The sequence below is a fragment of the Chiloscyllium plagiosum genome, chromosome 25 (genome assembly GCF_004010195.1).
Source record: "Chiloscyllium plagiosum isolate BGI_BamShark_2017 chromosome 25, ASM401019v2, whole genome shotgun sequence".
Classification (NCBI taxonomy): domain Eukaryota; kingdom Metazoa; phylum Chordata; class Chondrichthyes; order Orectolobiformes; family Hemiscylliidae; genus Chiloscyllium; species Chiloscyllium plagiosum.
The window spans coordinates 36,902,422-36,927,799 of record NC_057734.1 but is presented as its reverse complement, the minus strand read 5'-3'; the positions used below and the strand labels follow the sequence as shown (position 1 = coordinate 36,927,799).

The window sequence follows — 25,378 nt, the reverse complement described above, 5'->3', positions numbered from 1 at the left end:
TAATACACATTTATCACTATCATTTTCCAGTTGAACTGTTACTCTTCAAAAGAATTGAGGAGAGAAAGTTTAATTTATTTTTCACTTAACACATAACCTGTGCTAAATTCTTCAATTGCAGCTCTGTTACATTTTTCCTACATTGTACTATAATGACAGACCTTGCTTTGAATTAGAGGCAAATTACTGCAGGTACTGGAATCTGTACTGAAAACAAAAAATGCTGTAGATCACAGCCAGTCAGGCAGCATCCATGGAGAGAAAGCAAGCTAATGTTTCGAGTGTAGGTGACTCTTCATCAGAGCTGAAGTGAACTGTGAGTTGGTTTGGTTATTTGGCTGAGCAGCTTACATTTTGCACAGTCCAAGGTGATACAGAGACAAATGGACCAGTGGATCTCAGTCTTGATTCAAATACTGTGCTGAAAGAGATTATCTCAGTTGAGGCTCCAGTTCAGTGATTTTATGGTGATGGAACCAGGAGCAACCTATCATAATTCTAGTTCCTGGTCAATATGTACAGAGAGACGCCGGTTGGAAAGTACGTATAGATAGTTATCAGTCAGAGCAGAACTGAACTTTATTCTGTTGGCCTTCATAGTAAAGTAGCCCAAAGATAATCACCACCTCTGGATGACACATGAAGAGTCATTGCTTGCTGGGTCTGTAAGATCATTTCTCAGTAAGAGTCACAATTATCATAAGATATTGGAAGACTTTTGAGGCCAGATGAAAAAAAAGGAACATAGATTTTTTTTTACTTTAACCTTAAATCTTTAATCTGAGTATTTGAAGCATGGTCTTCTGTTTCCACTTAGCCGTTCCACAATTTTGCTCCGGATACACACAAACAAGCAGGAAGAGTTACAGTACCAGCCTGGTGATCATCTTGGTGTCTTTCCCGGTAACCATGAAGATTTGGTCAATGCCTTGATTGAGCGGTTAGAAGATGCACCTCCTGTAAATCAGATCATAAAAGTTGAGCTTTTGGAAGAGAGAAACACAGCTTTAGGTAATTAAAGAACAAATCTTTTGAATTTTCAAAGAAAAATACCTACACACCTGGGCAAAGCTTTATGAAGCTTGTCAGGCAAAATGATACTCAGCTACCTAATGTATTTGAAGTTTATTGAAAGCAAAGTTAGACAGTGCAGATTTTCATACCATCCAATTACCTTAATAAGTGCCACTGTAGAGATTCATATTTCACTAATGTGATAGCCTAATGGATACCCATGCTGAATGAGGAGGTGACTGCCCCTGAGAGAGTCAAAAGTATTGGATTGGGTTTTACAGGGCACGGTGCTCCCCATCCTCCTGAATAAAAGGTTAGTTAGCACCCTGTCCATGGAAAAGCCACCATGTTGTGCTCAGTGGGATGTTAATTGCCTCAGGAAATGATGTCCGTCTTCAACTGGGAAGCAGCCCTGCAGTAGAGAGCTGCTGACCAATCTGACTGAGCTCTGGAGTCCCGGCAACAGCAGATTTGAACAGACCATTGCTGGAGCTACAGCCGGTTCACAAAGAAAAGGAAATTATAAAATCCTCTTTTAGCTTTTCAACTCATTGAATAGTACAGCACAAGAACTGGCTCTCTGGCCCACCATAAAACTAAGCAGCTTTGGGACATGTTGAGTCTCCTGTAGAGCCAATCTCCTCCATTGGAACCTCAGCATACTGCCTCTTCTGTACATGTTCAGGTGAGGTACAAACAATGCAGCACTCTACTGAGGAGTGTTGTCTCTAGAGACTCATCACCTTTAACTCAGCAAGTGAGGAAGCTATTGCTTTACTTCAGAAATTTGCATTTACTAAATAAATAATAATAAAGGTGACATTCTTACTTCCCAAAACACATCCCTCCCGCATCCCTATCCTAATTCCAGTTGTAAGGGAATCCGGACAGGTTCCGCTTACATACGTGGCCTGTAAGGGAATTCAGCACTTAAGAGTTGCTTCATTCTTGGTTGCAGCTTGTCTTTTGTCCCCTCAGGCATTATTAACAGCTGGAGTGATGAGAATCGCATTCCACCTTGCACCATCTTTCAAGTTTTTAAGTACTATCTGGATATCACAACTCCTCCAAGCCCACTCTTACTGCAGCAGTTTGCTCTCTTGGCAAGAAATGAAGAGCATAAGAAAAGACTTGAAGTTCTCAGCAAGGTAAGTCTCTCATCACTCTTTTGTTTGAAGTCCTTTAAAAGTTTTAACTTTGCTTATATTTTGACAAATAGGAGCGTACACCTCTCGCCTGTTGTCTGTCACACCCATGTCCTATAAAGATCTCTTTCCCATAAAGCTTACCTCACAATCAAAATGCACCCAACATTGGATGTCAGCTATGAATTGCAATACACCACACTTCTAAACTCTCACAGGCAAGATAGTTTGCACAGCTAAATAACCTTTTTTAATTATAAAGTACTTGGTTATTGAGCATGTTAAAACATGTATTAAAGGGATGGTCTCTAATCCTGCACATAAACACATGTTCTTGAGTCCAAATGTTGTTCAAAACTTGTCAGAGGATTTCTGCATAGCTACATTTGTTTAATCCATTTTAGCTGTAGATGCTGTGGCTGTAAATTTTCAGATCATTCCTTATCACAAATCTACGAGATCTATATCTTTGTTTAGTCAGTGGCTTGTAAAAAACATATTTTGTCAAAGTCAGAAGTCATACGACACCAGGTTATAGTCCAACAGGTTGTTTTAAAAACCCAAGCTTTCTGAACACTGCTCCTTCAGGATTTTAAGTAAACTTGTTGGACTATAACCTGGTGTCGTGTGATTTCTGACTTTGTCCACCTGAATTCAACACCGGCATCTCCACATCATGGCTACCATGATTTGGAGATGATTCGGAGATGCCGGTGTTGGACTGAGGTGTACAAAGTTAAAACTCACTCAACACCAGGTATGATTCTGTAAATGCATTTTTTAGATTAGAATCAGTCTGACCATTGTGGCACAGACAGTATCACACAGGGCACCTCACACCTTCAATGCATTATCTGGGCCGACATGACACCAATTGTTGAAGTACACTTGATAATCTAACTTTTAAATGCTCTGCGATTTACATATAAAAGTACTGAAACCAATATGTTCATTCTAAAAGATGATAGACTAACAAAACAATCCAGGTTTTTTTCAATATATAATTTCAGTTACATTACACTATAAACTTTTGCTATAAATTCTGTCTTACGATCTTATACTCCACAACCACCCGATGAAGGAACAGCGCTCCAAAAGCTAATGCTTCCAAGTAAACCTGTTGGACTATAAACCGGTGTTGTGTGATTTTTAACTTTAATCATGACTACCATCTTTTTGTCAAGGAAGGGCCACATATCTGGACAATGTATCCAACCAGCGATCACCCCACCTCAAAGCAGTAATTTTACACTGTGTGCTATTACTGTCACTAATAATATGAGGAAAAAAAGAACTGCTGAAGCTGGAAAACTGAAACAAAAACAGAAATTGCTGGAAGATCTCAGCAGGTCTGGCAGCATCCGATGGGGGAAGGGGAATTAACATTTCAGGTCCAGTGACACTTTTTCAGGACTGATGTCAGCTAATAGTATGAATTCTTGCTTGGTCCAGGAATAACCCCTTCTCTTCCAACATCAACAACTTCTGTTTGAAACAGTCCTCTGTGATGTAAGGAAAATGTTCAAATTTGGAACATTAAAAAACTCTAACTTTAAATGCCATGCCTGCAGTGGTGATTTAATAAAGACCATGCATTTAATTGGCAGGGATTACAGGAGTACGAGGAATGGAAGTGGTACAATAACCCAACAGTAGTGGAAGTACTGGAGGAGTTTCCTTCGGTTCGGGTGCCAACAACTCTGCTACTTACCCAGCTTCCTCTGCTGCAGCCTCGATATTACTCAATCAGTTCATCCCTGGACATGTACCCAGATGAGATTCACCTTACAGTGGCTGTTGTTTCGTATCGCACACGAGGTACGTGCATTAAAAAATGAGATATTCTCATTGCTACTACATTGTTTTTAATTATTTATATTTTGAATATTAGAAATGTTTAGGAGTTCTTATGTAAATGTATATATCAGCACCCAAGTGCCAGGATAAAAAAAATGAAGCTATATTCAATGACGCCATTAAGTTGTAATGTGGCATGTGTTTCAAGACCATAACTTGACAGCTGTTGGGTGCTACAGGCTTCACCTCATGCATTTATCCAGTATGAAACAGGGACTAACATATGGGCAATGACAGCTGGGGAGAGACCCTCTGGTTCATCCAGTCTGTCAACAATATTCCAGTTCTCGCCAACTAAAGACTCTGCACCATAATCAAAACTATGTGGTCTCCTGGGAAAGGTGGAGAAAGGTAAAATCCAGGGCTAACTGAAAGAAAAAAATGAGAAAAATTTCTTTATTCCTCTGGGAAACTGGAATAAATCCAAAATAATGCCCTAATAATGCAATGCAATATCCACCTCTTGCACGAGGTATTCTCTGCCTTATCAGGAAATAGCCCCACCTCTTCCTCAAAGGTTCAAAATTCATTGTATGGATCATAATGGACATTGAATAGAACAGGAGAGATGACAAGATAAATCAAGTTGTAGTGATTGGGTAGTACCAATTTTGGATTTTTAACTTCAGGTAAAGCAGAAGATGAGAGAAGTTACTACCAGGTTCGGCAGTTTTTTGGTTTCGGGAAGAATAAGTTAAATGGACTTAGCATAATGATTCAGAATTTCAACACAGCAAAGTAACAAGAGGAAAGGTGATCAGGAGCTCAGGAAGAACCTTGGAGGAATATTTACTTTTGTAAAGTCACAGAGTAACACAGCACGGATACAGATCCTTCAATCCACCCATCTGCGTGGACCAAACATCCCAATCTGACCTAGTCCCATTTGCCAGCATTTGGCCTGTATCCCTCTAAACTCTTCCTATCATTTACCTATCCACATCCCTTTCAAATGTTATTGTATCCACCTCCACCACTTCCTCTGGCAGCTCATTCCATACATGCACCACCATCTGTGTGAAAAAGTCTTAGGTCCTTCATAAATCTTTCCCCTCTCACCTTAAATCTATGCCCTCTAATCTTGGACTCCCCCATTTGTATCTTAAAGTACATTGTCTAGCACCTGTTTGGTATTTGTTTTACATTCAGAATCACATGATTTGATTTTGTAGCAATATATTCATTATTTCAAAGGATAACTCAGTGATGACCACTTCTTGCCCCATCCTAGGGACTAGTTTCAGAGTCTAGAGAGCTTGGCTTGACTGATGAAATGCTGTGTATCAAGTATGGATGAAAACTAAAAGAGAATGGAGAATAACCAGCTGTTTAAATTAAATATATTGTGGTCATCATTGATAATGAGCCAACGTCTTTATATTTACAGATGGTGAAGGGTCACTACATCATGGAGTCTGCTCTTCCTGGTTTAACCGGATAGACACAGATGAAATAGTGCCATGCTTTGTCAGAGGGTAATCAGGTTTTCATTGAAGTTTGAAATTTAATGCTGTCCAGACTGTGTAACTGCATACAGTACTGCAAATTCTGACACATACCTAGGTCCTTGAAGTTTGAAAAGTACTTTGAGAAAGAAGATATCTGATATTTACCTGTGCCTGTGTTTAATGGGCCATCTTAGCCACACAATTATTCCTTGGTGAATTTCACTCATTAAATATCAGAATTCTTGATTAATTAGAGAAACTGTAATGATTTCTTCTTCTCCAGAACACTGCAAGAACAGTGTTTGTTGTAAAATGCACATGTGCTTATTTCTATTGTGGATTCAATGCACGTCAGAAATATTAGTAGGAGTCAGAGCCTAAACTAATCATTGGTTGGAGCAGCAAAAGAGGGAGGAAGCCATTGGCATTTAAACATCAATAAATATTTCACATCTCATTTACAACAATCGGAACAGAAATTCATGTAGCAACTTCAGTGTTTTTTTCCTGTAAAAAGAGGTAAGACATACTGATCAAGAAGATAGGCACACAGATCCAAATTGCAAAGTAGTAGCAATCTAATAATGGGGCTTATGTGATTTTTTTTAATAATGGCAAAGGGTGGCCATTTAATGACTTCTTGAGGATACAAGTGAAAACTTCCACTTCACATTGAAATCAGTACATCTTTATTCACCCATACTCCAAGGCCCACCATTACTCTATTTACATGAAACTGCACTAAGGAAATTGTTGTTTTATACATTTTGGAGGATATCCTACAATTCTGGGTGTTCCCCTACAATTCACCAAGTCTGGTCTCGCAGACCCAATGTGGCCTGGGATTCACTGCCTGTACTCTACTCATGCTGATTCCCAGAATACTCATTTATGGCACTGCTTTTATCTCATTGTCACAGTACGAGATATAACAGGAAAGTAATTACTAGCATTTCTACACTCAATAAAAGGATTTGCTGAGAAGGGAGCAGTAACTATAGTTGCTGGGGAATAACTGCAGCTCTCGTTTACACTGTTGGCTTTACAGAGAATCAGACTTAAGTCAACGGAACATGTAGAAATAATAAATTTCAAGTCATTTATCAAAATTTCATTCAACAATCAAAAATAATTAATCAGAAATAGGATACAATGATAGAGACCTATTTAAGTTATGTTATGTATTTGTATGCAGAGCTCCTTCTTTCAGATTGCCAAAAGATCCAATGGTTCCGTGTATTTTAATTGGACCGGGAACTGGAATTGCTCCTTTCCGAAGTTTCTGGCAGCAGCGGTTGCATGATATTGAGCACAAAGGTAGGTTGTCAGTATAAAGCATGGCAAAGAAGAATTTAAAGCATGCCAGTAGTTACAAAGTAATTCCTTCTGTAGGACTAAGCATCAATGTTCGATTTCACAAACGTTAAGACATATACTGATTAGCACTGCTGTACTGGATGAGGTCATTGGTATGAAAGAGAAAAAGGCTGTACCTTACCAAAAAGTGTCATGATGGTCAAGTTTCACTGAGGGTTTCTCTCCATGAGGCCAGCTGAGGACTATTACACTTTTGTCCCCAACTCATCCCATTAACCATATACCAAGCCCCTATGGCACCCATCTCATCTGATTCTCCTGGCAACTGCTGGGTTAACCCAGGATCCTTGGTGCCAGCAATGTTGGTGAACCTCTGCCAAGCACCTGGTCAAGTGTTGGCAGTCTGAAGTTGCCCTTCTCTGTGAATGCAATAGGATGACATTCACAACCAACTCTTCTCAGGGCACATAAATGGAATGGTTGACTTTCTTGCACATACTTGTGTACATTCCTATATCTAAAGCACCAAGCTACACAGATTGCTTGACCTTCACCACATCCCATCTTATAACTTGTCTAAATCAGCGCTAGTCTTTATCCATTGCCCAATGTAACCAGCATTTCCTCCTTATTCAATGTGGGACCATCACACAGTGGAAAGCCTTCAGAAACACTAAATTGCCTGTAGTGTTAGGTGCAGGGGTAAATGTAGGGGAATGGGTCTGGGTGGGTGCGCTTCGGCGGGTCGGTGTGGACTTGTTGGGCCGAAGGGCCTGTTTCCACACTGTAAGTAATCTAATCTAATCTAATCCAAACCAATCATAAAATGAAACAATGTGATCTGGCACAAATGGCCTGGTATCAATCTTGATACATTTGTGGCGGGGAGGATTGAGAAGAACTCACAAAGTGGCTCCCAGAAGGTAACAAGTACCAAAAAGGTTCAATGCAACTGTTACCTCAATGGCCACAGGGAAAGGATGGCCACCCATTCCATCAGATGGCATGATCCACTCCTGCAGTTGGCATGATTCAGTGTCAATGGATATCCACACTGTGCCGACACTATACCTTACTTATCTCGAGAAAATAGCTTGAGAGCAAAAGGCTATGGTCTTCCAGAGCATGTGGAAGTGACCTTCAGCTGTGGATTCATCATGTGCATGGTGTACAAAGGCCCTTGGAGCTTGTTGCTGCTCCTGAGCTTGCTGACACTTTCATACCTTTTCCATTAGTCTGTGCCTTTGTTGCATTGCAGTGACAGTGATGATAACATCTGCTTGAGCTGGACCCAACAGACAGACTTGGAAATTAACCCATATGGGGAAGCATCAGAAACTGAACATGTCGTTAGTATTGTGAGCAGTCAGCATTCAAATTACTCACAATGATGATTTACCACTACTCCTCTACACAGTGGGACAGGGGGCATTCTTTACATGATATTTTGACATTCAACCTTTTTCCATTGAATGCAACATTAGTCATGTCACAGAGAAACTGTAGGAGGTTGTCTATGCTGCATTAGCACTCAGACCTTGAGCTCCAAGCCTCAGATCACCATTACAAAAGATCTGCCATTACACATAGAAACATGTTGCAGAATACTTACTGTTCAGGGTGATAAAAGATCAATATATGCCCCTGTGCAACTCATGAGATCTTTCATTAACTTTGCACTTTGAGGGCCACTTTTTTAGTGGCCTGTGATTATTTTTGCATCACAGAGATAACTATCTTCAATCAGCAATAACCGATGGCACAGTCAAGTTTCCTTGTGACCAGGATTTGTACCCCTTATAGTTAAACACTGCCTGTGTTTCACATGCATGACGTTATGTCAAAGTGCCTGGTTAATGCAATAGTCTCTGGATCAACCTTCCGTCACTCAGGAGTGGAGCCTGACTTTAGGACAGTTAAAAAAACACACTGACTCCACCGACTCTGAGAGTGGTTGCAACTATTTTGCAGTCATTGTTTGCATTTCAGAGTTGACTGAATCTGGAAGGTGCTGTAGATTATGAGTCTCAGGCACAGCCTGGTCATCAAGGCTCCGCCCCCCCCAACACCTCCCAAATTTACACACTCCTTTCTTCCTGGCACTATTCATTGAGCCCTCACCTGGAATTACATCTTCATCTTGCATCATTACTATCCCCACCCCACTGCCCCCGCACACCACCCTCTCTGGGACGAATCGCTACAGCTTAGACCTGCCCATCATTGAACTGATAAAGGGCTTTTGCCTGAAACGTCAATTTTCCTGCTCCTTGGATGCTGCCTGACCTGTTGTGCTTTTCCAGCACCACTCTGATCTAAACTCTGGTTCCCAGCATCTGCAGTCCTCACTTTTGCCCCATCATTGAGCTCCACAGACCCACACTGTGTCCACGGTTCTGGTGATTAATACCCCTCCTGCAGTCCTCCCATGTATTAGCGTCTCACCACCCCCTCACAACTGGATCAAATCTTCCCTCTTCTTGACCTTTTCCCTAGACTCTCTGCATCCCAGGTTGCTGCCTCAGTATTGAATTCCACCCAATTCCCTACCACTGCAGTGGGCCCTGATAATGCCTCTTGACTTGTATCCCAAGGACTGACCAAGACAGCCCCAACTGATTAGCTAGACCCCTGACTGATCTCCATGCACCTTGCCAACAGGCACTCCACAAATCTCCCAACTGCTTGTGCAGGACCTGCAGTCCTAAATGCGGTCCAGTCCTCACACTGTACTGAAATCTAGGCCCTGATCCTGACTGCTCAAGAGGGTGATTGACTGTGTTCGAGCCCGTGGACTATGATTGGACTATGTATTTGACTGACTGTACCAAAAACTCCTGACTGACAACAGTTGCCCTTGGCATGACTGATGAATACTCACCATTAGTTTCTAGACATGGCCATTTGATTGAGGGACATGCAGTGTGTTTGTCACATAGGTTGCTATCACATGCTGCAGGTATGAGATTGACACAGACCATGCTATTTAGCAACATGTCCACCCCTCTTGATGACCATGACAAGCTGCCTGCCTGAAGCCGCTCTTAGTAGCAAGGCAAGACAGAAATAATAAGAGCCCTTAGAGTGTGACAATGGATGCAGTGTGCCAAAAGGTAAGGTAAGGCAAGGCATGGATGTTGTGAGCATCAAAGTAGATACAAAGTCAGCAATGTTCAGAGACTGAGTGCGGACCCCTAGATACCCCTCACTGCATGCAAAGTGTTCCTGCAGTAGCATTGCAAAGAGAGATCCCAGTGTGTTCCAAAGTGTAACATTTAAGTGCAAGTGGATCAGAGCTGTGTCATGAAACTGATTTGTGTCTGTTGCCATTATCCGTAGACCTGGGGTTTGTGCAGAGTGTGCCTTGAGATGATGTTTCTGAGAGGCCAAGGTAGAGATCCGTAGAAGCAAGCAATGAGCTGAAGCCACCACTCTAATTTTCCTGTCAGGAATTCTTGGCTCCTACTTTCTATCTGGTGTGTTGGAGAATGGAAAACTACATAGCAATGAAACAAGATTAAGTAACAGTGAGATGTTTCACTAGCAAGAATCTTATTTTGCTGTTCAATGCTTGGTTGGAAAATGGGATTTTTTTGCTCATGATGTTTGGAAGCTCCGTGCTGGATATTTCATCCCATTTTTCCAACATTCTTGCCGTGGCCCATTTTGTTCAGGAGCTGGGAAGATTCAGTTGAAAGAAACAGAGTCCATGGAAACACTTCTTTCCTCTTCATATCGATTCAATGAATCCCTCCAAACATAATCAATTTTGTCTTGCTCTTCATTCCATATTTAACTTTAGATTAATCAACTTCTTTCAGAAGATATGGGCTTACAGTGTTCACAGCCTCCACCTCAATTTTTTGTAGTGCATAAATCACCTTCATGACCTTCAGTGGCAATGGAATATATTTATTTCAATTGCTTAGCAGCACAGAGGATGAAATTTGCTGGTTGCAAAATGAGTCAGAGTAAATTGCAATCTGTTTGACATGATATCAAAAAGAATATTTTCCATTGAAGTCAAATGTGGCAGGAAATATGCTCCCCTGTATGTCTTATATATACATTAATGACAGCACCTTGTGAACATTTGTGATATCACGCTTCTATATTTCAGGTGTAAAAGTATGTCCCATGACACTTGTGTTTGGCTGTCGTCAATCAAAAATTGACCACATCTACCGAGAGGAAACCATTCACGTAAAAAGTAAAGGTGTCTTTGAGGAACTCTATACAGCTTACTCCCGTGAACCAACAAAACCAAAGGTAGTTGTTTAATATAATATGGTTTAATGTATTTTCTTTACATGAAAACATTTTATTTAATTACAGCTTTGTTGTTTGCAATTTTTAAAAAATATATGTCAACTTACACATGTAAAATTAATTTAAAATGCAAATGTAGAACTTTGGGAACATTGGGAATTTTCAATGCTATAAATGACAAATCCTTGTTGATCAAAATACTTAGTCTATTTATCACCCAAAATACAGCTCTTTTTTAAAAAAAGACTATTGCCATCTCTATGGGATTTCTGGGAAGCATATTGAGTTTATGGAACAGCCAAAAATTCCAAATGCTCCACAATTCACCTGCGTTGGCCATTGATTAAGTTTGTAATTCAGTAAATGTAGTTTTCGTTCTTGTACAAGATTTGGACAATGGGGTTACTTAAAGGCATTTTAATAAACTTTGGAAATACATTTTCACTGAGATGTAACGGTTAAGCAAATGATATGAGGGTGTTTTGTGTATGAAATCACTATTGATCACGTTTTCCAATATTTTGAGGTCCATTTAATTCTGTTCCAAATTTGAAGTTTCAAACTAGAATTTATTTGCAATAACTGTGCTGAAGTATCTGTCTGGTTTCAGAAATACGTACAAGATATTTTAAATGAACAGCTTTCTAACCAAATATTCAAAGTCCTTCAAGAGCAAACTGGACACATATACGTTTGTGGCGATGTTACCATGGCAGGCGATGTACTGAAAACTATTCAGCACATCTTGAAACAACATGGAAAGATGTCATTGGAAGATGCTGGGGTCTTCATCAGCAAGCTGAGAGTAAGATTTACAAATTGCCATTCATATCCTCAGGAAAACTCAAAATGTTTCCTATCCAATTGTGTTTTTGTGGAAAAAGTGTTATCATAATCACACAACAACAGGTTATAGTCCAACAGGTTTATTTGGAAGCACTAGCTTTCGGGGTGCCACTCCTTCAGCAGGTGGACAACCACCTGATGAAGGAGCGCCGTTCTGATAGCTCGTGCTTCCAAATAAACCTGTTGAACTATAACCTGGTATTGTGTGATTTTTAACTTTGTTCACCTCAGTCAACACCGGCACCTCCAAGTCATATCATGATCATGTAATGAATCTCTTTCTGCTTCTAGCCACGTTTCAGGTGTGGAAACAATTTATGAAAAGTTTGTTACAAATGGTGCAGAATTTGCATTTTGGAAAACTCAGGATCTGAAAACATGAAAAGCAAAAATGAAATCAAAGCACTTTATATGAGAAACTGACATTGAATTTGACATTTGAAAAGGGCATATTTTGGCCAACATTTTGGAGAATATTCTGAAATCTCCCATTTAGCAGCTTTTGGGTGGTTTTGCTCCGAAAATAATGCAAGATAATGTGTTCCATGTTTTTCAGTGCAATGGTAAGAAATTGCTGGGAAACTACCAGCAGGTTTATTGCATAATTGTATTAATGCATAAAGGAAACAGCAATTTGCAGCAAGTGGAAATATGCCATGAGTTGCGAATCACCACGAGTTGCTGAATAATTAGTGTAATTAAAATATAAGATTGCTGTCAGCCTACCCATGAGTTTGAAGGAGTAGTGGGATTTAAACTATAAATAAATAGATGTCATCACAGTAATTTAGGGCTGATATTTTATGTCTTCAGGACTCTGACACTTCAGGTATGGTCCTGACATGTAACTCAAGATCTTCACGCCAGAAAAGGACCAATTAATTTCACAAATCTCATTTCAACAGCTGGTAAATTGTTCCTGAATTGGTCTTAAACTTTAAATTTTCAATAAATGCCTTGGGCCACTGTAAGTCACAACGTTCTCCCTTCTAATTCTCTCCTGCAGTTTTTCATACAAATTGACTATTGCTCAAAATGAGTCTTAAACAACAACAGTAGACAAAGACAAAATCGTAATTGAGCTGAAGGATTGACAGCTGGCATCCCTAATATCTTGCATTTCAGATGTTTACAAACATTTCTTTTCTTTTCCACATGCTGTGCTTAGACACTTAGAATCAAAAATGCATTACACATTCTGACAGGTTAGGTGTACACTTCCAAATCTTAGAATATATTTAAGATTTCATGGCTCCAAATGTCGTATAAAACAAAAAATTAATAAGTAAAGTAAGATGTTTCATTAACAAAATAAAGCCTTGTTTTTGTTCTATGTTCCATAGTTTAGATCACAACAGTGAAAGTTATTTGTAAAATAATGTATTAATATGAAGATTCCTTTCCCCGGCACTTGTCAAAATGTCTTGCGAGGTTTAAGTCTTACCAATGTCTTCTTTAATATTTCAGGATGAAAACCGTTACCATGAAGATATATTTGGTGTTACACTTCGTACATATGAAGTTACAAATCGCCTTCGATCGGAATCTATTGCTTTTATTGAAGAAAACAAGAAGGACTCAGATGAGTAAGTATGGAGTTAAAGAAGTGAGAAAATGGGCAGTATGGTGGCTCAGTGGTTAGCACTGCTGCCTCACAGCACCAGTGATCCAAGGTTTGGTTCCAGCCTCAGGTGACTGTCTGTGTGGAATTTTGCACATTCTCCCTGTGTCTGCGTGGGTTTCTGTTTCTTCCCACAGTCCAAAGATGTGCAGGCTAGATGGATTAGCCATGGGAAATGAATTGTTACAGGGATAGGGTGGGTTTGAGTGGGATGCTCTTTGGAGAGTTGGCATGGACACGATGGGCTGAATGGCCTGCTTCCACACTGTAGGGATTCCACATGTAGCAGAAATGTTTGAACTGCTAACAGAATCTCTTGAATATTTAGCATGCTGTTTTGAAACATCCACAAATTGGGTTTCAGTTAAATATTTATGTAATCATCCTGTGGAATTAAGATTCCAATTATTCAAATACAGGAATGGAGAGCATATAGTGTGGAAATAGTCAGTCATTTGAAGTTGATCAATGAAACAAAACTCATGAGAATCAGTTTTAAATATTTAATAGTGTTATGATGTGGAGGTTGAGCCCAGAAAGGCTCACCTCACCTCATAATCTATTAAAAGTGTGTGTGAGTGGAAGAGAACTCCTACTTTCCACTATTTAAAAAAAATTCTATCTCTAATAGTGAACACTAAACAAAACTATTAGCAAATCTAAGCTCCCTTTTCTTAACTAATTCCTATCTGACCCCAACTCTATAAAAATGTTGCTTCAATAACACAGTTATTAAACATTACATTAACTTAATTTCTCAAAGTCCATACAAATGGTCTTCTCCTCTCCCTTCAGCCTTCCTTCGTCTTCTTCCTGACTCTGCTATTTTCTCCTTGGGTTGACTTCCTTCTTTTTACTGCTTATACAGGCAAAGATACCTTTTGATAGATAGTGCCTTCTGAAATTTCCTTCAGAGCAAGGTGATACATGGGCAGTTGGCTCTTCAGATCAATGGCAGTTGCTCTGACAATTTTCCAAGTGCCCGTTTTTTTATGCCCCCAGCTTTATCCCCTATCATTGGTCTGACGTTGTCAATACAATAAATTCAAACTCAATTGCGTTTTAGTAATCTGGGCATTATTTCAATTAATTGATTAAATTTGATTGGTTGTCAAAACAGCAAACAAAACTCAGGTATCCATTTAATAGCTAAATGTTACATATTTTGGAACAGCCTGTCTCTTCTGTGTGCTAGCAGCTGGCTGTATTTTAAATTTACTTTAAAATTCAGAAAACACTTTCTATCTTAAAGCGAACATACACTCTTTTGACTTTGTAACAATAGAGTCCTCAGGCAGGTAAGTATAACGTAAAGTAGAAGATTAGACCAAAAACAAAATGTTGGTAGATCTGTTGAACTTGGTGCAATGGAGACTTCAAAACTGGTGATGGATGAGCTATTGCTGTAGCGAACTTCTACCCAATCAGGAGTCAAAAGTCAAATTGCTTTTCAAAAAGCTGAATACTGCAGATGATTTGAAATTTGAAATTTGAAAAAAAAGCAAGAAAAAAGTAGAGAAAGCTTAGCAGATTCGAAAGCATCTGTGATTATGATTTAACTATCAGTCCCTTTATCAAAACTAAGAGAAGTTAGAGATTTAATAGGGCTTAAGCTAGAGTGGCTTGAACGAGAAAGGCCTATCAGAGAGTGGAAGATGGGATAGATTTACAACTCTTGTTGCTGACCTGACCACTCCCAACCTTAAACTCTTCCTCCACTGCCCACCCCACCCTGGGGATCTGACACCCTTGGTTGCTATCCTGACCCTTGACATCAACTCCCCCCGGTCCCAATGACACCACATAGTTACATCTGGCAAACCTGCATTACTGAACTTAATCCCCTACCTTAACTGCACCCCCCCCCCCACCAAACCCATTCAACAGATGCAACACACCCCCCACAATCTTCCTCAAGCACTCCATTGTTTACCTGGCACCCTATTTACAGGGCACCCTACCCATCTGGCACCCTAACCTCTTACCCAATTGCCACCTTAATCGTTATCACACATACTTAGCTTTTCAAAGCAGCTGTGACTGCTGCAAAGAAGGGTACACTTTCCTTGCCAATTTCTTCATTGCTGAATTTGTGGATTTATGGAGAGCTTTGTAACAGAAGGAGTCTGGCCAGGAGCGACAAGTTAATGAAAAAAACTCCATTCAACTCAGCTTTTCTGCTGAAACCCTAATCCACGCCTTTGTAACCTCTGGATTTGACCTAAACCAATTCATTTCCAACTGTCCTCCTCTGTTCTACCTTCTGAAAACTCTACCAATTCCCTAGCCCATACAATATCCTGGCTACTGATCACCTGTGTTTGCTGACCTGCACTAGATCTAGTTAAGTAATGCTTTGATATTAAAATTCTCCTTGCTTTCAAATCGCTGCATGGCATCACCCTCCCTCTCTCAATGATTTTCTCTGATTCTATTACAGTCCGGTTTTTCTGTACTCCTTCAAATCAAACCTCTTGAATATTCTCAATTTTAATCACTCCAACATTGGTATTTATGCTTTCCAACACCACATCTTAAGATATGCAACTCACACTATATACCACTTGTCCGCTCCATATCACTTTCCTCCTTTAAGTCTGAACCTTCTCCCTAATGTATGATTACACAACACAGTATCAAATTTCGTTTTTACTTCATGAACTGCCTTGGTTTCTTTTAGTATTTTTATGATGCTATTTAGATTGATTACAACACCGAAGGAGACCATTCAGCCTAACTTGCCTTGGCTATTGCTCCGAAAGAGCAATTTTCTTTGTCCTTCCCCCCCCCATTGCCCTACAACATTTTTTTCCTTTTCAGATAATGATCCAATTCCCTTTTAAAAGCTATAATTTGCTTTGCCTTTAGCAGATTTTGACATGACACATTCCTGATCTGAAAGACCCAATACAGGAAAACGTTTTCTCCTTCTGTTGACATTATTCTTTTTTCCAATTACCTTAAGTCAGTGTTCTCTGATTCTCAGTCTTTCCATCGATGAGAACAATATTCCCAGTCTACTGTCTAGACCCCTCAACATTTTGCATGGATAAAAAAGGTGGTGTATAATGTGGCAAAATGTAAACTTGTCCACTTCCTCATTTCGAATTGGGGAGAGGAGCAAGCTCTCTGCTGGTTGGAGTCATATCTAGCACATAGGAAGATGATTGCGGTTGTTGGAGGTTTGTCATCTTATCTTCAGGACATCTCTGCAGGAGTTTCTCAGGGTAGTCTTCTAAGTCCAACCATCTTCAGCTGCTACGTCAATGACCTTTCCAACATCAATGGTCAGAACTGGGGATGTTCACCGGTAATTGCACAATGTTTGGCATCACTGGCAACTCCTCTGATACTGAAGCAGTCTGTGTCCAAATGTGTTAAGACCTGGAAAAGTCCAGTCTTAGGCTGAAAAGTGGCAAGTAACAATCTGCCACACAAATGCCATGCAATGACCATCTCCGATAAGAGTGAATCTAACCACTGTCCCTTGATATTTAATGGTGTTGACATCATTGAATCCACCACTATCATTATCCAGGGTGGGTTACCATTGACCAGAAAATGATTGGAATCACCATATAAATACTGTTGCTGCAACAGCAAGTCAGAGGCTAGGAATACTGCAGTGAGTAATTCACCTCTTGACTCCCGAAAGCCTGTCTACCAACTACAAGGCACAAAGAAAGGAGTGTGTTGGAATACTTCCCACTTGTCTGGATGAGTGAAACTCCAATAACACTGAAGAATCTTGACAGCATGCAGGACAAACAATCCACATAATTTATACTCCATCCACAAACACTTCACCACCAATGCTTAGTAGCAGCAACATGTACTTACTACCTGCAAGATGCACTGCAGGAATTTGCCATGGATCCTTAGACAGCACCATTCAAGTCCACCACCACTCCCACTAAGAAGGATGAAAGTAGCAGATACATGGGAACACCACCCGCAAATTCCTAACCAAGTCACTTGCCATTGTGACTTGGAAATTATACACTGTTTGTTCACCATTGCTGGGTCAAAATCCTGGAATTCCTTCCCTCACAATGTTGTGAGCATAAAAACAGCACATGGACTGCAATGGTTCAAGAAGGCAGTTCACCATCACCTTCTCAAGGGCAACTAGAATGCTGGCCCACCCAGCAATTCCCATGTCCTACAAATAAGTACAAAAATCTTCAGTGCAAGCACTGTCTAAAGTGTCCAATCGGGGATGGAAATAGGGCTTCTGACATTGATCAGAATATTTGGGCCATTATTGTAAAATTATTGCCTGATTGCAATGCACAGTGTGTGAACTGAGACTAAGGGGTAGGTTCTGAATTGGGTAGTTGCTGAAAAAACAGTGTTGCCAGTTTTACAGTTCCCTAGCCAGCAAGTTAAAAACCAACCCCATTCAAATCAACCTACATGAACTAATCAACCTCATAGTTATTCCTTGTGTACATTCTTTGTATACGGACAGCAGTAATATTTCAATGCCAAAATGAAAAACTACATCTTATTTCTCACATCTCATCATGTAGAATACTCTTGGCTATAATGCCTACCTTATAATGTTTGGCACTGGTCATCTATAGAAAGTAATGAGTCATTGTTAAGGAAGGTAAAAGTTGGAAGGTTCAGTGAGCACTGACATAGGTATGTAACATCACAATTTTATATGCTCCATGTTCTAATCTTGCTGGGGAGCATTAACTTTTTTTTAAAAGTAGGCAAAGTATGGGTCGCAGGGGATTTACAGAATGAATAACGCCACATGATTCCACAGTTTTAAACAAACAACAATAAATTTTACTACACAATTGAAAACTTTTACTACACATTGGAATAATAATGCAATCGATATGACATGCACAATCTATTTCTAACACACAAATTTGATGTGCTTAATATGGGTAATTTGACAATGATCAAACATTCTCTATTGCAAATAAAATAAAGATGTAACTTGTGGATTTATCAGCAATTCTCCCTCGATATTAGTGACAGAGTGGGTCATAAAATCCCACAGGGTACAACAATGTTTCATGCTTGCCAAATTAGTTTTGAAATTCTCTCCTAAAACCTGGAATGTCATGGCCAGCTTCAATTCCTCTAGCCAATCACACTCCTTTCCTGGATTTACATTTCCTCCGTATTCAAAAACCACATTCAAGTATTTATTCACAAGTATACTTCTTCACAGACTGCTAGAATCACCAAACTCTGTTTCCTTTGTCCTAAGTTCTAATCTTGCTAGTTGCATCTAGTAAATACTGTCATAGAGTCATACAGCACAGAAACAGACCATTTGGTTCAACTCATCCAGGCTGGCCAGATATCCCAATCTGACCTAATTCCATTTGACAGCATTTGGCCAATCTCCCCCTAAACTCTTCCTATTCATATACCATCCATGTTGTAATTGTACCCACTTCCACCACTTCCTCTGGCAGCTGCCTCCAAACACACACCACTCTCTGCGTGAAAAACTTGCCCCTCACGTCCCTTTTAAATCTTTCCCCTCGCACCTTAAACCTATGCCCTCTAGTTTTTGACTCCTCCACCCTATGAAAAAACACTTGGCTATTCACCCTATTAATGCCCTTCATGATTTTATAAACCTCTATAAGGTCATCCCTCAGCCTTGACAATGCAGGGAAAACAGCCCCAGCCTATTAAGCCTCTCCCTATACCACAAACCCTCCTGTCCTGGCAACATCCTTGTCAATCTTTTCTGTACCCTCTCAAGTTTAACAACATCCTTCCTTTTGAAGGGTGACCAGAATTGTGCACAGTATTCCAAAAGTGGTCTCACTAATGTCATGTGCAGCCACAATGTTGTGCCCCAATTCCTATACTCAGTGTTCTGACCAATGAAGACACCGGTGGACCTGCAACCCTAGATCTCTTTAATCAGCAACACTGCCCAGGATCATACCATTAAGTGTATAAGTACTGCCCTGGTTTGCCTTACCAAAATGCAACAGCTTACTGCTTGAGAAGTTTTCAAATCCCACCCTCTCAGCAACTGTGTTAATACTCATAAACTTTTTACAAGCACCTCACAGTTTTCCTCCAAAAAGGCCTAGCAATTTTCCCAGTTTTGCAGCTCCAGAACTTTCCCTGAGACCTGACACTAATACCTAGCCACTTACCAATTCCTAGAAGTTCCTGCTGAGTTGAAATAGCACAGGCTATCCAATTGCTCTTGGCTCCTTACTGAGGCCCATACACAGGAATTGTGGACTTTCCCAGCTGCACAGTTAACTGCAGCAGTCATAACATGGCATCTATCTCTGTCTCCTTCTCCAAATAACTGTAACCTTTGAACTCCTGTTCAGTGATCGCCTTCCAGTTGTCCTGAATGACCTATCAAAGAATTTGTAGTCAGCCACTCCCCTATTGCTGAACAGAATTGAATTTTACTAACATTTTGGTACAGTCAAACATAGAACCTTTGGAACTAAGTGTACTGTGACGTTTATATTCTCACAGAATGCAGGAAATTAATTTCACTATAATCTTCAAAACTTTTTAAACAAGCCATTTGTTTTGCATTACTATGTTAGTAATCTTGGGCGGCACGATAGCTCAGTGGTTAGCACTGCTGTCTCATAGCGCCAGGGACCTGGGTTCAATTCCAGCCTCAGGTGCCTGTCTGTGTGGAGTTTGTAGTCAAGAGTGTGGTGCTGGAAAAGCACAGCAGGTCAGGCAGCAACTGAGTAGCAGGAAAATCGATGTTTCAGACAAAATCTCTTCATCAGGAATGAGGCTGGGTGCCTTGGGGTGGAAAGATAAATGGGAGGGGGGTGGGGCTGGGGAGAAAGTAGCAGAGAGTGCAATAGGTGGATGGAATTGGGGGTAAAGATGATAGGGTGGAGTGGATAGGTGGGAAGGAAAATGGAAAGGTCATGAGGCGGTGCTGAGCTGGAAGGTTGGAAATGGGTTAAAGTTGGGGGAGAGGAAATGAGGAAACTGGTGAAATCCACATTGATGCTGTGGGACTGGAGGGTCTCAAGGCAGAAGATAAGGCATTCTTTCTCCAGGCGTCGGGTGGTAAGGGAGTGGCGATGGAGGAGGTCCAGGACCTGCATGTCCTCAACAGAGGGGGAATTGAAGTATTCGGCCATGGGAGTTGGTTGGTGCGGGTGTCCAGGAGATGTTCTCTGAAGTGCTCTGCGAGTAGGTGTCCTGTCTCCCCAGTGTAGAGGACACCACATTGGGAGCAACGGATACAATAAATGACATGTGCGGAAGTGCAGGTGAAACTTTGATGGATGTGAAAGGCTCCTTTGGGGCCTTGGACAGAGGTGTGGGCGCAGGTTTTGCAATTCCTGCAGTGGCAGGGGAAGGTGCTGGGAGGGGAGGGTGGGTTGTTGGGGGGCATGGATCTAATGAGGTAGTCGTGGAGGGAACAGTCTTTACGGAAAGCAGATGGGGTGGGGAGGGAAATATATCTGTGGTGTTGGGGTCCGTTTGTAGGTGGCGGAAATGACAAAGGATGATGTGATGTACATGGAGGTTGGTGGGTTGGAGGTTTGCACATTCTCTCCATGTCTGCGTGGGGAGATGTGCGGGTTAGATGAATTGGCCATGCTAAATTGCCCATAGTGTTCGGTTGGGCGCATTAGTCAGGGGTAAATGTAGTGGGTCTGAGTGGGTTGCTGTTTGGAGGGTCGATGTGAATTTGTTGGGCCGAAGGGCCTGTTTGCACACTGTATGGATTCTATTCTATGATAGAGCATAATATAACTGTAACTCATCTTTTCTTGTGCAACCTCTGTGCGTGTGTGTGTCTAGGTAGTGGTTGTTTGTTGTATATATTTAGGGCATCATGAAACTAAATGACAATCTTTTTGATTTAACCTTACAAGGAAGCCAATTTGTGTCAGTTCTTTTAAGATCACAGCAATCAAAACTGAGTTAAAATACTCCTCAAAAATACAGGGAAAGCTATCCTATCACCTCTATCTGTCTATTACATTCTAAAGAATATCCTTAAGAGTAGTTCCACTAATTTTGCAATTTCCTTTGTCCCTTTTGTTTTCTGCAGAGTATTCTGTGCTTGATTTAGAAGTTTACATCACAAAGAAACCTTTATTCATGGCCTCTGCAAGAAGTTTTGTTCAGTCCTGAAGATTGAACTTTGTTGAGCAGTAAAGTCCATATGATTGCTGATGCTGACAAAAAAAATGAGAAAGAAAGCTTATTTAAACTTTTATATTTTTACATAAGAAGATTGTTCAGTAATATGTTAAATGGTGTGAGCTGTTGTACTTTGTTTTCCCATCGTGTCGCTTCAAAGTAACTGCAACATCAGCTGCAAGCAAACAAAAGGCCTTTTTTTTTAGCTGTTCAATGACAAACAAAAAATGTTGCATGAAACAAAAGCAACTTCATCACTTCCTTAACTACAAATTCAGTATAAGTAGGTTTCATTTTTAAATACCAATACAGTTATCAGTAAAAATATATTTTAAAGATTTACGTGCTACCTTCTTGATTTTCAATCAACAAGTGACAGATGCGGGACACTAACTTGCTTTTTGTGTCTCCTACAAGTTTGCAGGTGTAACAAATAATTATGTGTTTCCTCTTTGTGAAAGTCTAGTCCTGTTTTCTGCATGCTTTGAAGATAGCAAATGTGGTAATGCTCAGATTATGTGGCAAATGGAAATTAGTTGAGATTTTTTTCAGAATGCAGTCACATGCAATCACTTACTCATGATGGCAAGGTACTAAGTGGACTGCTGGTGCAGCATAAATGTGTGTTTTGTTCTGTGTATTGATGAGGCTTCCCCAGTATTTTGATTAATGGAGAGGTTTCGATCTCAGCCAGAGGCCCGATTTTCATGGTGTCTGGAAGGAAGCCTTTGAAAATGACAGGAAGAACTGATTCTGGGATTCCTGCACCATATTTGCTCTAGTTATTTTGTGCAACTTGGAATAAGGGTACAGATTGCCAGCCCACATGCAGCACTCCTATCATTGCTGGTTCCACTAAGGGGATGGGAATTTCAACTCTCTTTCCCTGCATTGCTTATAGAACTGGTTCTGCTCCGTTAGTTGTGGGGCACATCAAAGTAGTCTTGAAACAAGCAAGAGAGTTGTCCCAAGTCAGAATCCAAAGACAAAACATCCATTCAACTTTCCTTTTGTATTACATTGTTCCCCATATCTTCTCATAAAGCTATCAATCAATCTCAGTAATTAATGACTAAAATAGTTCTGTGTACTTCACATCACTTCATCTTATAGAAGTAAATATACATATATTCATTGAAAAACACTCCTCAAAGATCAGGTTATTTCAAGATAATAAAGATGTCAATGAAACAAGCTATTTCTGTTTGCAAATTGTGTCAACGTTGCCTATAGGCCTGAGTGCATTGAAGCTTAGCCAAGTATTCAAATGAGGCCTTCTGGCAAGTGTATAAATAAATTGGCTGAACAAATGGCCAATAACTTTATTTTCCATTAATAACATTTCCAACCCACGCTTCCCATCCCATTCATGAAAACCTGGCCTAGACATTCTTGGATATAACAAATAAAGGCAAGACACTGCTAAAGACTGGGAATAATTCTAAAAAAAAATGGGTTGAAGACTGAAATATATTTTATATTTAGTGAGCAACTCAAGAGAGAAATCCTAAGGAACACTAGGGAGATAAAAGGTGGAAAGTAGTAAAATTTTTGGACGAGCACAAGAATATCTAATTCACATTAGATTAGATATCAAATATCTAATTGACATTTAGGGTAGACACAAAACTTATTGTAAAGGGGGTCAATTAGTTAGAAGACTGGTTTGTGAGTCAGAGTGACAGCAACATTGTGAGTTTGATTCCTGTACCAGCTGAAATCACCATGAAAGATTCTCCTTCTCAATCTCTCGCCTTACCTGAGGTATAGTGACCCTCAGATTAAGCTACCACTAGTTACCTCTCTCTAATGAGTGTGAAGCCCTTTTACCTTTAAAACTAATTAGTATTGGATATTCAGAGAAAACCAGGATTTAGGCAATTTCAAAATATAATATTAACCCTGTGACAATTATTGTTGATCACATTAGATAATTCACCCTTTGAATATTAAATATAGCGTACAACAGTTGTAAAGAAGATTGCTAAATGCTAAATAAAAAAAAGTGAAATCCTTCTCCAAATCAAAACTAGTTATCTAGATAAATAGGCTCATAATTAAACATCTTACCAAAGAGTTGGTAAATAAAGGAAATGGTGGTGTATTTTATTAGCACCATATTATCAAGAGAAAAGGTTGCTGTAAAAATTCTTTAATGAACAGGTCATTGATATTTGTGGAAATTGAAACTCATGATCCTTTTCTCATTATTTCACATTAACCTACAGACTGCTTTGGTTTATACAGTACTTGATTGCATTTATTAAGTTAAGTTATGAATAGTAGTTGAATTGAAGCAAAGTAGAAGACAGAAGGTGATGGAGGAAGGTTTTTTTCAGACTGGAGGCTTGTGACCAGTGGATTGCCGCAAGGATCGGTGCTGGATCCACTACTTTTCATCATTTATATAAATGATTTGGATGTGAGCATAAGAGGTAGAATTAGTAAGTTTGCAGATGACACTAAAATTGGACAGTGAAGAAGGTTACCTCACATTATAACGACATCTTGATCAGATGATCCAATGGGCTGAGACGTGGCAGATGGATTTTAATTTAGACAAATGTTAGATGCTGCATTTATCTTGTTATGTGCTGCAAATCTTAGCAGGATTTATACACTTAATGGTAAGGTCCTAGAGAGCGTTGCTGAACAAAGAGACCTTGGAGTGCAGGTTCATAACTCCTTGAAAGTGGAGTCGCAGGTAGGTAGGATAGTGAAGAAGGCGTTTGGTATGTTTTCCTTTATTGGTCAGAGTACGGAGCACAGAAGTTGGGAGGTCATGTTGCGGTTGTATAGGACATTGGTTAGGCCATTGTTGGAATATTGCATGCAATTCTGCTTGTCTTTCTATCAGAAGGATGTTGTGAAACTTGAAAGGGTTCAGAAAAGATTTACAAGGATGTTGCCAGAGTTGGAGGATTTGAGCTATAGGGAGAGGTTGAATAGGTTAGGGCTGTTTTCCCTGGAGCGTCGGAGGCTGAGGGGTGACCTTGTAGAGGTCTATAAAATCATGAGGGGCATGGATAAGATAAATAGACAAAGTCTCTTCCCTGGGGTAGGGAAGTCCAGAACTAGAGGGCATAGGTTTAGAGTGAGAGGGGAAAGATATAAAAGAGACCCAAGGGGTAACTTTTTCATGCAGAGGGTGGTACGTATATGGAATGAGCTGCTAGAGGAAGTGGTGGAGGCTAGTACGATTGCAATATTTAAAAGTCATCTGAATGGGTATATGAATAGAAAGGTTTAGAGGGATATGGGTCGGGTGCTGGCAGATGGGACTAAATTGGGTTGGAATACCTGGTCGGTATGGACGAGTAGGACCGAAGAGTCTATTTTCGTGCTGTACATCTCTATAACTCTATGACTAAGTAGCCAATGACTTTTGGTGAAATTAATGTTGACTGGAAGCCTGAAAAACGATTGCATTAAATAATCTATCACTTCTAGAATAACACACAATTTATAGGATGTTACAAGATAACAACATATCAAAAGGCCCTAGGGACATCACCAATGACAGGATTAACTTTGGTCTATTATTTAATGGAGCAATCCTGGGTGTTCTAGTATTTGAATCATAAAAAGATTAGTATACAGTTACAAAGTGATTGGGAAAACAAGTGGAGTGTTGTCATTTATCATGAGGGGAATGAAATATTAAATAGGGATATTTTACTACAATTGTACAGGGCACTGGTAAGACCACACTGAGGTGTTGGTCT

The 25,378-nt window shown here is 40.1% G+C and overlaps 1 protein-coding gene across 3 annotated transcripts in view; it reads left to right on the top strand.

Annotated features, from left to right (window-relative positions):
* nos1 (nitric oxide synthase 1 (neuronal)) overlaps positions 1-24,017 on the top strand; it is a 100,591-nt gene extending 76,574 nt beyond the window's left edge. For 2 of the 3 annotated variants that reach the window (XM_043715882.1, XM_043715883.1), the window contains exons 21-29: positions 818-1,011; positions 1,993-2,162; positions 3,767-3,977; positions 5,404-5,491; positions 6,660-6,781; positions 10,902-11,050; positions 11,661-11,855; positions 13,364-13,482; positions 21,562-24,017. In XM_043715882.1, the coding sequence (XP_043571817.1) occupies positions 818-1,011; positions 1,993-2,162; positions 3,767-3,977; positions 5,404-5,491; positions 6,660-6,781; positions 10,902-11,050; positions 11,661-11,855; positions 13,364-13,482; positions 21,562-21,577 (1,264 nt within the window). In that variant the 3' untranslated portion in view covers positions 21,578-24,017. Of the gene's footprint in view, positions 1-817; positions 1,012-1,992; positions 2,163-3,766; positions 3,978-5,403; positions 5,492-6,659; positions 6,782-10,901; positions 11,051-11,660; positions 11,856-13,363; positions 13,487-21,561 lie in introns of those variants that run through there. The other variant, XM_043715884.1, reaches the window with a different exon arrangement.
* The last annotated feature ends 1,361 nt before the right edge of the window (positions 24,018-25,378 follow it).